At 40.3% G+C, this 15,483-nt stretch overlaps 1 protein-coding gene across 1 annotated transcript in view; it reads right to left on the bottom strand.

Annotated features, from left to right (window-relative positions):
* PHLPP2 (PH domain and leucine rich repeat protein phosphatase 2) overlaps positions 1-15,363 on the bottom strand; it is a 27,091-nt gene extending 11,728 nt beyond the window's left edge. Inside the window, exons 1-7 of the mRNA XM_010169897.1 lie at positions 15,125-15,363; positions 10,218-10,351; positions 7,833-8,023; positions 6,938-7,063; positions 5,584-5,738; positions 1,651-1,797; positions 1-187 (exon numbers count right to left, since the gene is read on the bottom strand). The exon at positions 1-187 is cut by the window's left edge and continues 92 nt beyond it. Coding sequence (XP_010168199.2) covers positions 1-187; positions 1,651-1,797; positions 5,584-5,738; positions 6,938-7,063; positions 7,833-8,023; positions 10,218-10,272 — 861 coding nt within the window. The 5' untranslated portion in view covers positions 10,273-10,351; positions 15,125-15,363. The remainder of the gene's footprint in view (positions 188-1,650; positions 1,798-5,583; positions 5,739-6,937; positions 7,064-7,832; positions 8,024-10,217; positions 10,352-15,124) is intronic.
* Between the last annotated feature and the right edge of the window lie 120 nt (positions 15,364-15,483).

Genomic DNA, 15,483 nt, shown 5'->3' with positions numbered 1-15,483 from the left:
AAGGTCCAGGGCCTCTAGCAAGTTCCCTGCCAGGGCTAGTTTGTCCACGACAACAAGTTTCTCACAAATTGCTGGCAGTTCACAGAAGTTATTGAAGGAAAGCCCAAGACAGCTGAGCTGTTGCAGACTTCCCAGTTCTTCTGGTAAGGAGGTGAGGAAATTCCCATCAAGCCAGAAGGTTTGGAGACTGCAGCAGTGAAAAAAAGAAAGAAAGAAATTCAGCAAAGAGTAATGAACATCATATTTAGCATTTTCAGTGAATTTCCCTGTATAGCTAGCTGGTCGCAGTGTGTTTTTTTTAAAAGCACATAACAGCTAATTTTATTCTTACACACATAAAACTAGTGGAGTACTTTTGTTATGCATGTAATAGGATTGGAACTGCATGTATGCAATACCAAATAGTTACCAAGTTATTTTGGAGGTAAAATTCCAGTTGTACCAAAGATTAAGCATAAGCAAAATACAAATCGGTACTTACGTTGTAAATGAAAGATATTTACTTAATCACTTGGTTTTCTACAAATTAAGAACTCACTTAGCATGTTGGACAATACGCTTTAAAAGGCTTAAAAGACCTATGACAAACTAAAACCAAACCCAACATAATAAACAATAAAAATCAACTGCACCTTCATAATCCAATCGCTGGAAATTCATATTACTGTTATGGCACTTATGCACATCTGTGGCCCTTATGGCACAGTTTAATTCCTACCACACTAACGCACTGGTAACAGATTTTTACATTCTAGTTGTCCTTTCAGACACTCAGAAAAGAAGAGGGTAGCTTTCTGTTGCAAGATGAATTGTTTTTAAGTCTGCATGGCTTTTGAGACTCAAACCCCCAAAATACAATTCCCTCATTATGATTATATTCCAACAAGGAACTTTCTGAACAGTGTTTAGAGGTGGTAGAAATGCAATCTGGAGACATAAAAAGTTCTTATGAATAAGGGCTCAAGGGGTTATGAAGATGACTGGACCCATAACTAAGTTGTAAACCTCTGAAAACTGTAAGCCTGCATAGAGCTTGACTTGCTTACGCAGAATCATAGAATTGTTTTGGTTGGAAAAGACCTTTGAGAGCATTGAGTCCAACTGCAAACCTAACACTGCCAAGTCCACCACTAAACCATGACCCTCAGCACCACGTCTACAGGTCTTCTAAATACCTTCAGGGATGGTGATTCAGCCACTTATAGTGAATACTACATCCAATGTAGGTGCAAATACTACTCTTTTAAAGATATAAGCTGGAGTAAGAGCAGGCCACAATGAACCAACAGCTCAATACCAATGTTTATCTAAACAAATGCAATAATATTCTTGCAATTAAAATTACCTAAGCTTAAGCTCTTATGTATTCTGTGTAGCTACTGGGGAAAATTAAGAAGGTTTTTACTCCAGCAAACACTGTAAGACAAAATTTTCAGATGAGACTGCCCAAGTATGTCCATGTTAAAATCTTCCTTCTGACACAAAAAACAACCAGTTCTGTAGAAAGCTATCAAAATATACTAGTGCCGACAAAAATGACTAGACCTCTGTGAGAAGTTACCACAGAAAAGTTTTATACAATAAATTAAAACTTTAATAGAAACTGCACCAAGGATGTTTATGACCACAGATAAAAAAGAATATACTCACTTCAACAGTTTGCCAATCTGGCTTGGCAAGTAATGAAGTCCATTACAGGAGATATTAAGCTCTGTCAGAGTAGAGATCTCACACAGTGATACAGGAAACTCTCCCAGTCTATTATAAGACAGGTTCAGGCTCTTCAACTGAGAAAACCTATTGGCAAGAATACTACTTAATTCACAAACCTCCATGATCTCAAAGCAAAAACTTACAAAATCAGTCACAAAGAATTAAGTCTTTGTACACTGGTGATACAGTCAGCTAAGTCATTATGGGAGCTTCTGCACAAATTTTTGTTTAAGTCACTGATATTCTGTATCTCAGTGGTAATGCTGAAAGTGACCAAATACCACGGTTTTACTTCAGAAAATGCTAACAACCTTCTACCCTGATTCCTGACAGGCTTCCTCCTAGTGACTGTTACCAAGATTTAGAAGATTAAAAATATTAAAGTCAAAAAATTTACCTTCAAATAATTATTTAGAGTATCAGACTACAATTATGCAGCTTGGGAAAACAGGAGCTGAAAACATTAACTGGAACTATTCTGAGAATAAAACAAAAGAGGGGAATACCCTTTTAAAGCTAGGCACAACAGAAGGCCTCACAGAGCTGTGAAAGAGAAAACCAGGAAAGCCCTGACTTCACGCTGGGAAGCCCCAAGACCTGCAGAGCTTCCACATCTAAAGTGCCACTTGCTTGGCAGACTGCACCGTAAGTACAGCCATGCAAGTACTGACACAGCCCTCACAGTCAGTACAGTCCCACCTGTGCTTAGCAGATGGTTGCCTATTCCAGCTCCTTTCACCACTGTGCTAGGTCCAAACAGAGAGAAGAAATTGAGCATGGGCTGGGGTAACATGCAGGAGGTTCTTCTCAAGGAGTTCCTACCTCTTTCTACAGGAAACGAAAGTATTTTTCCCTAGGTAATAACCTCCCCATCCAAACTGGAACCATCAGAAATTAATTCAGTGGGGAAATTAATATCATACTTCTATGAGACAATTGTGAATCTAATGTAATGTACCAGAGAAGTACTTCTTGGAAACATATAGTTCATTCCTCTGCTCCACGTACCACACTTTAGGCAACGGTGAGTAGCTCTTACTTTGAAGCAAACATTTTAACATGGGTAACAAAACCAAAATTAATTAGCTTGAGGGAGAATATTACTCCTAACTTGAGCTGTCTTGGAGTATAAGACTGAAAGGTTTTGAATTTTTTTCTTCTTTACAGTGACCCCTTTTTCAGATTCAGAATACTTGGAATGATCTGTATAGGAACTATGCATTATATTTTTCTCTTTTGCCGTACGATCTTTGGGGGGTGGTGAGGGTTGGTTTTTTTGAAGGAGGGAGCATACCTGAAACTTGGACAGGGCTTTTTTACTTTGAGAAAGCACCCTGTCATATAAGTAAGCGCATAGGCATTTTATGTTTGCTGCAGCCACAAACAGACTCTCTTGTAATACAACTGAAAGCCAAAGAAAAAGATGCCCTATTGATATTAGCTTTCCTAAAGAGAACGTATTGTATGATGCAAAGATCTAACAATGATACAAAAATCAGAAACTTGCACACAGAACTTCACAGCAATAATGGAAAAGAAGGAAACAATGAGGATAAACCTACAGATTTGAACTTTCTCATTAACTGGTTCAACTTTAAGACATTTAGGACAGGACACAGTCAAAAAACCCTTTAATGAAACTGCTTTCTCTGAAGTTCTACAATGGCTCTTTCTATGGCACCTGTCCTTCACACCAAGCAGCTTTCTCTGTCATCAGTAGAGTGTGGGGAGAAGCTGCCTCAAGAGGCGAGGCATTAAATGCAACAGCGTAACCAATTTTTAGAATTTGTCCCTCAAAGCAAATACAAAAGGGGCATAAAAGATTCCAAAAGCTGTAGGGCAACTGGTGCATGATAGAGCTTGGTCTGAGACTCCTTGAGCAGGCTGTCATACTCAATGGAAAATATTCAAAAGCTTTCTGAATTCCCCTTCTGTTCCTTCTCCTTTTGCCCCAATATTCTCAAGCAGTAGGGACGTAGGAATGGAATGCAAACCCAACTCTCATTCAAGTTGTATATGTGAACCATGTATTACAGGGAATAAGGATCCTGAAATTGTTATGGTTCCTCAAGTTTTGGTCTGTGCTCTCACAGGACATATTTAGATTACAGCAAAGAGCTATGGAAACACAGCAACAAATGCTCAATAGGATGACCATCCTGTGTTCAGCAGCCCAAGCTGGTGCTGTGCTGAAATATTCCCAACTTAACGCAACATCCTGCTCTGCTGGCAAAGCATCCCAGTACCACTCTGTATCACCTAGCTAGAATGGTGATAATAGATATGCATATTTATACAGATGTGTGTGCACAAACACACACTTATCTATGAATATCAGACCTGATAATGTTGTCCAGAAAAGGGAGATACTTGAAAGGCAGTATATTACATAAAAAATAAGCTAGGAGACATAACAAAACAGGTAGGGTTATTTAGTGAATTATTTTTATTCCATTATTATAGCTACAGCTAATTAGACTCCTAGAGCTTCAAAGGTTTCCTCAGAGGAAAAGATCTGATCATTGCAAAAAATTGTGCTATTCGGAGTTGACAATCTCTAGGCACTGATAATGCCTACTGCAAGTGAGCAAGTTTCTTAATTTGGGTCTGTGACCTGATAAACATCCTAAAAACCTCAGAAAGAAAATCTTTTCAAAAGGCAATGAGCAGCCTTATGTGGGCTACCTAATGCTACCTGTTTATTCAAGATTGTGTGAAGTGAGGGCTTCTTTTATGGCTTTTGTTTGTTTGAGGATTTCAGCTTCATCAGACATAGTCACTGCCAGGAAAAGAGTCGAGTTTCTGACATGTCAGATCTCTTGTTGACTACATGCAAGGTCAAAAGAAATTTCAAGCCCCTTTGCTGATCCTGTGAACCAAGGATACCGCATTTTAGAAAATAAAGTTCTGATACGGTTTTCAACATCATACAATGTATTTGAAGAGAGAAGTAGAAAGCAAAATCTTAAATTATTTTAAGCAGCTTTTCCAGTAACAGAAGCTATTACAATTCAACAGTTAGAAAACATTTGAACAAGTCTGGAATTAACACAAAACCAGGCTAGACTCTGTCTCTCAATGAAACTGCAAAGAATTCCCACAGGTGAGCAATTTTTTTTCCCTGTATACCCTCATGGATACCTAGGTATCTCATTACTCTGTAGGAAGAAAAATGAAATAACCTGGTAATAGGCCCCTAGAGATAAACACACCAAAACAAAAGCACAACAAAAAAACCTGCAGTTTTGCGAAGTTTCTCCAAAGCCATTTTTCTTAAGGCACAATATGTTCCAAACACAGAGCCATTTGACAATATTGCTACAAGCTTCTAATGGCTTTCAAAATTAATTGAGCAACTCCTTGAATTCTTTTTAGGAGGGTTAGAGTAGATATCAACTAATTTTCCTCTAAATTTTTCTGGTTTTCAGGAATTAATTTAAAAATACTTTTGTAAGACTCCTTCACTTACCAAAGATGACCACATCATGCTTCTACACCATTGCACAACTGCTACTCTTTTAAAAGCAGATCATTGTAAGTTCCCAAAGCACAGCTGGAGTCTCACAGGCCCTCTACCAACTATTGCATCGTGTCCACACAATTGACATATCGCTCCACAAGGCTCATCTCAGATCAAACTTAACACGAAGAATCTGTGGAAGGGAGTTACTGAATACTGAAAATTGTTGGAAGATTATGCCTGTCTGCACTGTTCTGTTCTACTTCCTAGCCCCTTCATTTTTAAGAGCTTCCTGAAGATCAAGCTTTTTACCATCCCACAGGAATGGCCAATATGCTTCCCCTCCTCTTCATCCCTGGATGCACATGTCAAGAATTCCAAATTCAGAAGAAAAATAATTCTTTGCAGACCTGCAAAGAGAGTCAAGACTCCCTGCTCCACTTGATCTCATAAAATTGTGTCGTAGGTTGAGGTAGCTGATGTCTTGACTGTAGAAGAGGTGCTCAGGTAATTCCTCAAGGCTGTAGCACGAAAGATCAACCATGCTAAGTCGCATAGACACAACCTGAAAAAAAGGAGGAAGAGCTGCAGCTGTGCAACAGTTTTTCTCCGGAAGCCTAACAGAAGGGCAAAGAATGCAAGTAGTAAACAATCTGCAAGAACATTAAAGAATTCCCTTGTACCCACCAGGTAAGAGTCCATACAGGAAACCTGAGTCCACGGAGTATGGGTTTATGCCATTTGCTACTATTGTTTCTGCAAGCCCCCTGACAAGGATGTGTATCTGGATACCAACCAGGACACCCAGAAAGCCCTGCTCTGTATGTGCAACAGGTGCTGCCTAGAAATTAGACCATAATGGAGAAAAACGTATCTTTGGCTGCGGAAACTCTGCTGAGAAAGCATAACCTCTGAGTGCCTTCCAAAGATGCAAGTAGCAACAGGAAGAAGCTGACTTTCCAGTTCAGACCTTTAAGGTTTACAGAACCTCTGCTGGGCCTATCTACTTCTTCTGACTTTCTTTTGTTAGCTTGTTCAGGGTATAATATTGGAAAGATAACCTGTTATGATGAAAAAGGTTTCATAAATTACAGATTTGCAACATTTTATAAAGTCTTTGCAAACATCAGATCTCCTTTCATTAAGTATGCTTTGTTTCGAGGTTTTCAGTGTCCCATTACAGATTTTAGGACCTGCTTTATTCTGAACTCATTTCACATTTCATAACATTATGCAAAGAACATTTTATATATATATATATATATATATGTACACACGAGGTCAAAGCGTGGCTCAGCATTAAGCTATTACCATCTAGTTATACTTTAATGTGGAATAAGGACACAGCTCTGAACAAACTACACTTCCTTGCTGACCTACGATCTCTGTGTTAACTCAAACCTATCAGGGTAGCCTGACGCCAGCCCAGCCATCCGGCAACAGGTGCAATTTATAGGTTTCTATGGCTGTAAGGTCAGCCAGTCCCTGGTGTTTGTTCTAGTGACCTGTGATTAGCTATTCTCAATAGGTGCAGCAGGGGTGAAAAAATGCAGATCTACTACTCAACACTGTTGCACAGGCAGAAAGAGAAGGCTAAAAGGTCTGTGTAGTCCTGAGCATGTAAGAAATGGAGAGATGGAAAATGTCTTGGGTACTTTCTCCAGCATCATAGCTTCATCACTGCCTGCAAACCAAGCCTGCCTCAGAAACCCCTTCTTACCACTGCGCCTACCAGCCAAGCTACTGCAGTCTCCAGGGCCTCACCGTGGATGCCTGTCGGTGCCAACGCTGGCACTCTGCTAGTGTTTCAAAGGAAACATGGTATGTTTGAGCTTGTGCTCCAGAAGATATGAAAGCAAGTGTGTACTGCCGACGTTTCATCTCTTCCACCTGCAAAGGGAGAATTGAAAACAAAAGTCTGCCTAAGCACCAGCAATGAATCTGAAGTCTAAGGTGAGATATTACCGTTACCAGTAATGTTACGTTTTGCTGAAAACACAGTTGTAAAGTTCCTGGAGAGAAACACAGAAGTAGATCATAAAATCATAGAATAGTTTGGATTGGAAAGGACCTTTCAAGGTCATCTAGTCCCACCCTCCGGCAATGAGCAGGGACATCTTCAACTAGATCAGGTTGCTCAGAGCCCCGTCCAACCTGACCTTGAATGTTTCTGGAGATGGAGCATTTACCACCTCTCTGGGCAACCTGGGCCAGGGTTTCACCACTCTCATTGTAAAAAATGTCTTGCTTACGTCTAGTCTAAATCTCTCCTCTTTTAGTTTAAAACCACTGCCCCTTGTCCTATCGCAATAGGCCCTACTAAAAAGTTTGTCCCCATCTTTCTTATAAGCCCCCTTTAATAGTGAAAGATCAAATCCTTCTTAACATCTTTCTGCTGACATAGATCCAAGTAATAATTTCCAGAATGCTCATTCACAACATCAGCTACTAGTGTGAAAGCAGAACCAGTGTCTCTTAGTTTTATTTGCCTTAAGACTACTGCTACTAAGCAAAGCAAGTAGAAAGGCATTGTACAACTTTCTGCACGTTAATGCAGTAATTTGTTACAAAAGCCTAGATTAGACTCTTGTCGATAACACCCATTATAATCTGTTCTTCTTTTCTAAGCCACAGGAAACTAACCAAAAAAAAGTCTTACCTTCCCTCCAACAAGAGGCAAGATGTGCATCTTCCCTGTGTGGCTATCTTTCACTGAGGACACAATGAGGCATGTACCACAGAGAACTACCAAGCGCTCTGTCCACTTGTGCAACTGGGTCTTTCCTTTGCGTACATTATAGACTCCAGAGAGCAGGATGCGATCTAACTGTTCCACTTGACATGGCTTTTCTGAAGAAAAAGAGGATATTAGTATTTACCTTCCATTTGTTCTTAATTCTCAGCTGTCAGGACAAATAGCAACACAGCTGTAACATGAAAAATCCATTACTGTAAAGAATAAGTAAAGACAAGACAAGCTGCACTTTAAAAAAAGTCTTAAACAGAGCACAAACAGCTTCCTCAGAGCAGTAATGTCTGATAAGCAACCACAGTAGACTTTTCAGTACAATGTTATAACGGTTGCCACGTAGTGTGTTTTTAATCTACAGGTAATGATAGACTTTAGCAAACTTATACACTTGCCAAACATCCTTCGTTCAGATGCAACAGAAAAGCAATTTCAAACTCTTGTTAAGCCAGCTAAAGCCACAGAAACCATGACATAAGTGGCTTCTACCGGGCTGTAAAGGAAGGCCTGGAAAATCAGCTACAGAAGGAAGTTATTTCTCTGAAGACTCGAGCACTGACTGTTACAGCCCTGCTGTGTGCATTGCTAGTTATGACTCTAACCAGCAAAGTAGAATTTTACTTCAGCCTTCTAATGCACATATACTTACTTTTAGATCACTCTACCTCCTTGACCCTTCCCCCCCAACCTGCCCAAAGATAATGACAAATCTCCCAGATTATTTTCAAGATTCTGTCCACTGTTTACATTATCTTAATGGCTAGGAAAATTTTCCAAATAGTCACTCAATTGAATCCTTTAAAGAACAGGAATAAGCCTGACCTGATAGATGTATGAGTTTCAGTATTAAGAATCTCCTCATATTAAATTTATATTTAATTTTATCCTAAATAATCCCTAAAACAGATCCTGGTAATGGGTCTTTTGTTTTACTTAGGAAAGAATATTTTTTTTTTAAGTTTGTACTGACAAACTGCTTCTGTCTTGAATTGTTCTGCAAGTGTCCTGATATGCGTAAGCAGCATGAACCTGCAGGTATTTATATTCCATCCCACCCTGAAGTCAGACGGAGGAACCGAGTAGCCAAAATATATGCCAGACAATGAAAAAAACCCTCCAATTAGATCCGCTGGAAAAATATTCTTGCTATTGGTTATGCATGCCCCACTTCCAGATGCAAACCATACTCCAGACTTTCATTAGGAGCAAAAAGTTAACCACTGACTAAAGATGTTATACTGTTTCTCAGTTAGAAAGCAGGATCTTCAACTTGCCAAATTTAAAGTATTGTTTCAATGCCTATACCAGGCTGAATTTAGTTGAAATATTTAACTGTTGTTTTTATTTACAACAGTAGCATTGTTTCAGGGACATGAAGTTTGGCATAAGATAGCTTTTAATGTCGAGAAACCCTAATCAGAAAAAGTTGCTTGGATCTCACCAAGCTGAAAGATCAGCCCCAGACTTGTAAGAACACAATACTATGGGATCAAAAGTGGTATCCTACTGATTGGCACAGCAGCATTGTTCCAAACACCAAACATTACTAAGAAGCTACACCAATCCTCCAGTTTCCTTATCCTCTCCAAAACATCAGTGATACCTATGTCCTAGTGCTAAGGAAACATCCAGGGGCAATGTTCAAGGACTTCTACTCTGAATCCCAGCTATTTCACAACTCCTCAAGCTATGTGCAAGAATGGTCTTAACTTCTAGGGACAGGCAAGCTCCTGTCACTCTTTGCAGCTCCTGAGCTTGGCCTTGAATGTAACTCTGATCAGGCTTCACTCCACACACCAGTTACCGAGCACAGGCTTTCCCATGGACAGTAAGGATACAGGTCACCAACAGACAGAGCCAGCATTTCTAACAGCACCTTACAAGTTACAGAAGTCCAGCTACAGCAGTACAAGGAATTAAGACAATTCCCCAGAAGAGAAAGTGTGTGACCCTATACAATTCATGCCTGTCACACCTGACATAGATGAACAATTTGATGGCCCTGGAGAGCTTCTTCCATTTGTTCTGTTGTTGAAGCACACAAAGACCTCACAACATTTGGTCTCTGAGCTCGCCCTATCCAGCCTGGGACGCTGGCCTCCATACTCCAAGCAACTTACATTGAGAGGAAGTCCTCCCCACATTCTCCCAGCCAATCTAACATATGCTCTCCCTTCAAACTTTGGGTGTTTGATGTAGCTATTTGTAAAACAAATGAATTTGGCTTCAGCTGAGTTGTACCTCATAGTTAAAGCTACAGGAACAGCAATGGTGTGCACACAGAGAATTTCTTACCACTGTAAAAGCGAATCATACAGCCGAGATCAGAGTTTGCTGCCTCTTCCTGCATTCTGACAGGATCATCAAAACCCAGCCCAGCCAAGTAGTCATACACAATCTGAAGGGGTTTTTCTGTGGGCTCCAGCCTCCTGTCAAAACATACAAGAAACTAGTTTGAGAAGGCAAAAAAGATTAAACAAGTCTCACCATAGCTAACTTGTAAGAAATACTGACATACTGGTTGTTCTGCTCCACTGAAAAGGTTTAGCAAGCATGCATCCTTGTGGTCTGCACTCCCTGCTTTTCAAGTAGCAATTAAGAACCGTAGCCCTTGAAGAATTACATTGCAGAAGGGAAACAGAGGAAAAGCAACAAGCATAAGCCATACAATCCATAGTGACCATTTCCATTCCATGATTTAAGGAGCACCAGGAAGAAACAACAACAAGAAACAAAACCATAGATACTGCACAAAAAGCAGACACCAAACAATTAAAAAACCCTCTATGTACAATGACTGAAAGATTTAAAAGAACTCTACTTAAATTTCTAGCCCAAACGTAGCTGGGAGCAAAGTACATAAGAATAATCTTGAAGAATAACTTCTAAAAAGAAAGAAAGAAGAAATTTCCCATTCTCTTTAGCTCTCATCAGTGCAAGATTCTCATGCTTTGGCAAATTAACTCAAATGGCACATTTAAAGAAGAGATGTTTTTAGAATTACAATAGATCATAGGAAGGATTCAGTGGCTAACATGGATAAATGGCAATAAAGAGAAAGTGCTCCTGAAACATCAGGTTTAGTGTATTCAGAACAGAAAAGATGTTTTCTGATCCTGTCATCTCATTTCTTCCAGAGATGCTGAATTGTTATTTTCTGCAATAAAAATAACAGAGTTTTTAGCTAAATTAGAAGTTTTACTTCAGGGAAAAAAAATCTTAGGGTAACAGATTAAGCACTGAAAATCTAAGATAGGAGTTAAAATAAATTGCTCCAGTTGTCCACTCATTATCCACCATTAAAAATCCTCATGTTTAATCTAAAAGCGCCTAGCTTCTGATTACAGTCACTGGACCTCAACTTGTCACCTATTCTTTAAACAGGCATTTATAAATCATGAGACTAACCATTTCAAACTTCCTTTTCAAGATGAAGCTCAAAGTGCTTTCAACATTTTCTTGCAGTAGGGTGAGTCTACTTTGACTCAAAATAATTTTTACCACTGATTTTTTTTTTTTTTTTAGCTTACCAGCATTCTGTAAGCGCTAGCACCATACCCATTCTCTGTACCCACACACTGACTACAGAAAATACAGAGACTTCTTAGTTCTACTCAACAGTATTTATATTCCTGGATCAAACCTGCTCTCAAATATGTGGGACACATATCTCTTCAGCCCATGAGTCCTCCTGAATTGCAGTTTTTGCAAGTTATAGTCTCCTTCCTCTCCTCTTTAGTATACGGTACACTGGGTTTTTACATAACTATATCCAGCAATACTGAAAGCAGTGTTTCCAGAGAATACTGTGTGATAAACCACCTTAATTCAACCTGTTGCACTGGCTTCTCAGTACTCATCACTCCCTCCACCTATGCCTTCCTGAGCTGTTACCTTTCTTTCAGCTGCAGATTATTAACAGAGCAACTGAACAGTGCAAGTTTCCCTTTCTTCATTCAGACACACACTAACCTCTCATCCAAAAAACATGCTCGTACTGCATAACAGTTTCCAATTTTAAGGTATCAGCCAACAAGTGTTACTGGTTTACTCACTGCTTTTGTACCAATGACATTAAACACAGACTCAGAGAATGGTTTGGGTTGGAAGGGACCTTTAAAGCTCATCTAGTCCAACTCTCCTGCAGTGAGTAGGGACAGCTTCAGCTAGATCAGTTTGCTCAGAGCCCCGTCCGACATCACACACTGCAATAAATGACTAATGCCTTTGGCAACCAAGCTTGAAATTTCAAAGCATCGAGATCAAGTTTGTTCAGTAAGACCTGTTTTCTACTAAACTTTGTTGACTTGCATACGTCATTTTACTGCATGTGTTAACGTGAAACATTTTATTACTGTATGTACTGAACCTTTGCACTTCTCAACTAAAGAACAAAAATATTTCTGATTCTTTTTAATGATTATATATTTTAGTATTTCCACTATTATTGACAGCTTTACAAATGCCATCTCATAATTAAAGCAGGACTAATTTCATAAAACATGCACTGTTTACAAGTACCTAGTCATCCACATGTCCTACAGGGCACACCTCAAGAAGTAACATGACCTCAGGTATTTCAAGTACATACATTGCAACTCTTTCACTTCCCACACAGGAACTCTGGATCAGAAACAGGATTACCCTCAAAGTTTTAATCCAAAACAGCAAAGTTTCTAACATGAAAAGACAATGTAGTTGATATACAGCTGACCCTGAAAACAGTTCTTACCGTTCAATGTCTGATAAGCCTGATTAGGGCAACTTTGATCCCCCTCCTTTTGTTTTACACGGCAATAGATCAATCTGCTAGCCAGAAGGCTGTAAATGAAATAACCCCCTTCCTCTCACTTCAGAAATCATCTCTTGGAGCTTCTACTGACTAATAAGCTGATGTCAGGCCTTGAAGACTCTAGTCTCCAGTCAGCTCTAAATATAATCAGAAAGGTATTGACAAATGACAACAGCAGCATGGGGATATCTTGAGTATTCTGTCATCTTCCTATGAACATGCAACCAGGTACCATTCAGGCCTGCTTCCTGTTACTAACACAGGTGTTACTGAAGCAATACTGGTAACTCCCATTTCTCTCTCTGAGAACAAGCGGAAGTAATTCAGGGATCTCTTCTGAAGCAAATACATTCTGAAAATTACAAGGAAGAGACACACTGTAATCAAGAGCTCTTAATGAAATTTAAGGCAAAGCTTGACAAAGCACTAGATGCACCAAGAGACAAAAAGAGTTGCAAGTAAACATTTACAAGTCCGTACTTGCTTCCAAAACACCGGCAGCAGGACCAATTTGCTAATCCAGTGCAAAGCCTGCTGCAAATCAAAGACAGGCACAGCTACCTAGTACAAGAAGAGACACAAATATTTGAAAGAATTAAAACACAAAAGCAAGAGCTAAAAAAAAGTAAAAATGCTTCTCTCTCAACACATCTACAAGATTTACCTAGCTTTTTTCATGATCTGCTCTTCTTTCTAAATGCTGAAAAATTTGCCCACTGATAGGGTCCAAAATTTCCTTATGTTTTTCTAACTAACCTATCCCTGGTTCCAACAGCCCAGGCTAGGCTGGGCGAACAGGTCCAAATATACTTTTTCAATATAATTTTTACCCACATCTTGTTCTCTGCATCTCTCACCACTAGCACTCTCTCACTCTACCTATCAAACTTTTTTAAAATTGGGACACATGCAACTTCTAACTTTCATTTCACTGTCAAAAACCAGCTACTAGTCCTGTTCAGCATGTGCTGTCTCTAGTGCTTTGCCTTCAAGTAAGGAGACCACGGCAATTTTCTCCCCCTGAGAACAGGAGTGGTAACTTTATAACTGAAGCTTAAGTTCAGAAGAATCAATGCAAGAAGAATCAATGCAAGAAGAATCAATGCAAAGTCTAAATTCTAATAAACTTAATGGGAGCTTGTAAACCTAGAGGAGTCCGCAATACACCCACAGCATAAAGTTCCTGCACATTAAAACCTGAGCTATCCATTATCAGCCTAAATTGACTGCAGGCATTGAACATATAATCGGATGCTTAAGCCTTGTCCTGGTTTTGCTAGGACAGAGTTAATTTTCTTCTTAGTAGTTAGAACAGCCGTGTTTTAGTTTCAGTGTAGGACTTGTTATGAGAAGAATGTTAATAAAAGTACTAATGTTATTAGTTGCTGCTGGAGCTCAAGGCCACTGTGTTTGGCTGTTTCACAGCTACAACAGGACTGGGAGGGAGAAGCGCAGTGAATAGCAAAACCCCAAACTGGCATTTGGATGTGCCAATGAAATATTCCAGATCATATTATGTCAGGTCAGTATGTTAACCCAGGTTGACCGGAAGACAGGGGTATTCACTCGGGGATCGCTCGGGCTCACTCTTCCGGGGTTTCAGGACTGTCTCCGCTCCGGGATCGCTGGCTGGCACAGGCTGGGCATCGGTCTGCAGGTGGTGAGCAACTGCAGTGGGCATCGCTCATTTGTATATTCTGTTATTACCGTTGATATAATTATCATTTTATTGTAATTAGTAAATAGTTTTTACCTCAACCTGTGAGTTTCCTTGCCCTTTTCCTTCCAATTCTCTCCCCTACTCCCTGGGCAAGGGAGGGTGGGGGGTTAGAGAGCAGGCTGTGTCTGGCTGCAAGGTGCAAGCAAAAAGGGTGAATCCAGCCAAACCATCACAAGCCTTCTTTATATAACCCTTACTACGTTATCTTTCTGTCTACCTTTAATTATTTACCTGTCAACTCTTCTTAGGAAAAAAAATTACTAACACATAAATATTACATGACATAACTGTGAAAATACCTGACATGTTTTGCTGACTCAGAATAACTGTTTACAGCCTCTTAAATAGCTTAAGTTTTCTGGACACTAAAGCGTCCATAACATAGAACATAATAAGGGAATATGTGAACAGCAGTCTCTGCCTACAAAATGAGGACGTATTTCTGGTTGAAGCACCAGCCAAAACACCCATGGCTTAACTAAGAGATGTGTAGAAGGCAGACAACTACTTCATTTTTATGAACTACATTACGCAAGGCTGTATCCAACTGCTACCTACCACCTCTGTCTGTTCTGTATCCCGCTGCTAACATACGCAGGCACATAGCAAACAGAACTCACACAGTGAACGAAACTCTGCAAGCCTAAAGCAAAGGTTTCTGAAACAAATTTATCCTTTCTCAGCCCTCACCTGACCAGGTCTCCGTGAAGTTGTAAAAAGAGGTTTTTCCTCCCTTCTCCATCACAGATCTCAGACGCTGGGGTGTCCACTGTACAGAGAACCAAAGCTGAAGAAGCGGCAGCCGCAGAATCTCTTCCATAAACATACACGCAGCCTCGTCTGACGTCCTCTTTCAGCCAGTCCCTCTCGCGGGAACCGAACCGGCTCCTGTTCGAACGGCTCCTGCTCCCGCTGCGCTTCGCGTTTCTCTGCAAGGCAGCGCACACCAGGCCCTCAGCCGACTGCCCTCCTTCCTCGGGGGCCGCAGCTGACCGCTCCTACCCGGCCCCTCCGCACAGGCCGGGGGCTCCTGCGCCGCCGGCGCTCTG

This window comes from Antrostomus carolinensis, unplaced genomic scaffold (genome assembly GCF_000700745.2).
Source record: "Antrostomus carolinensis isolate BGI_N321 unplaced genomic scaffold, ASM70074v2 scaffold17326, whole genome shotgun sequence".
NCBI lineage: Eukaryota > Metazoa > Chordata > Aves > Caprimulgiformes > Caprimulgidae > Antrostomus > Antrostomus carolinensis.
Note: the sequence above shows the minus strand (reverse complement) of the source record. Positions and strands in the feature narration are given on the sequence as shown.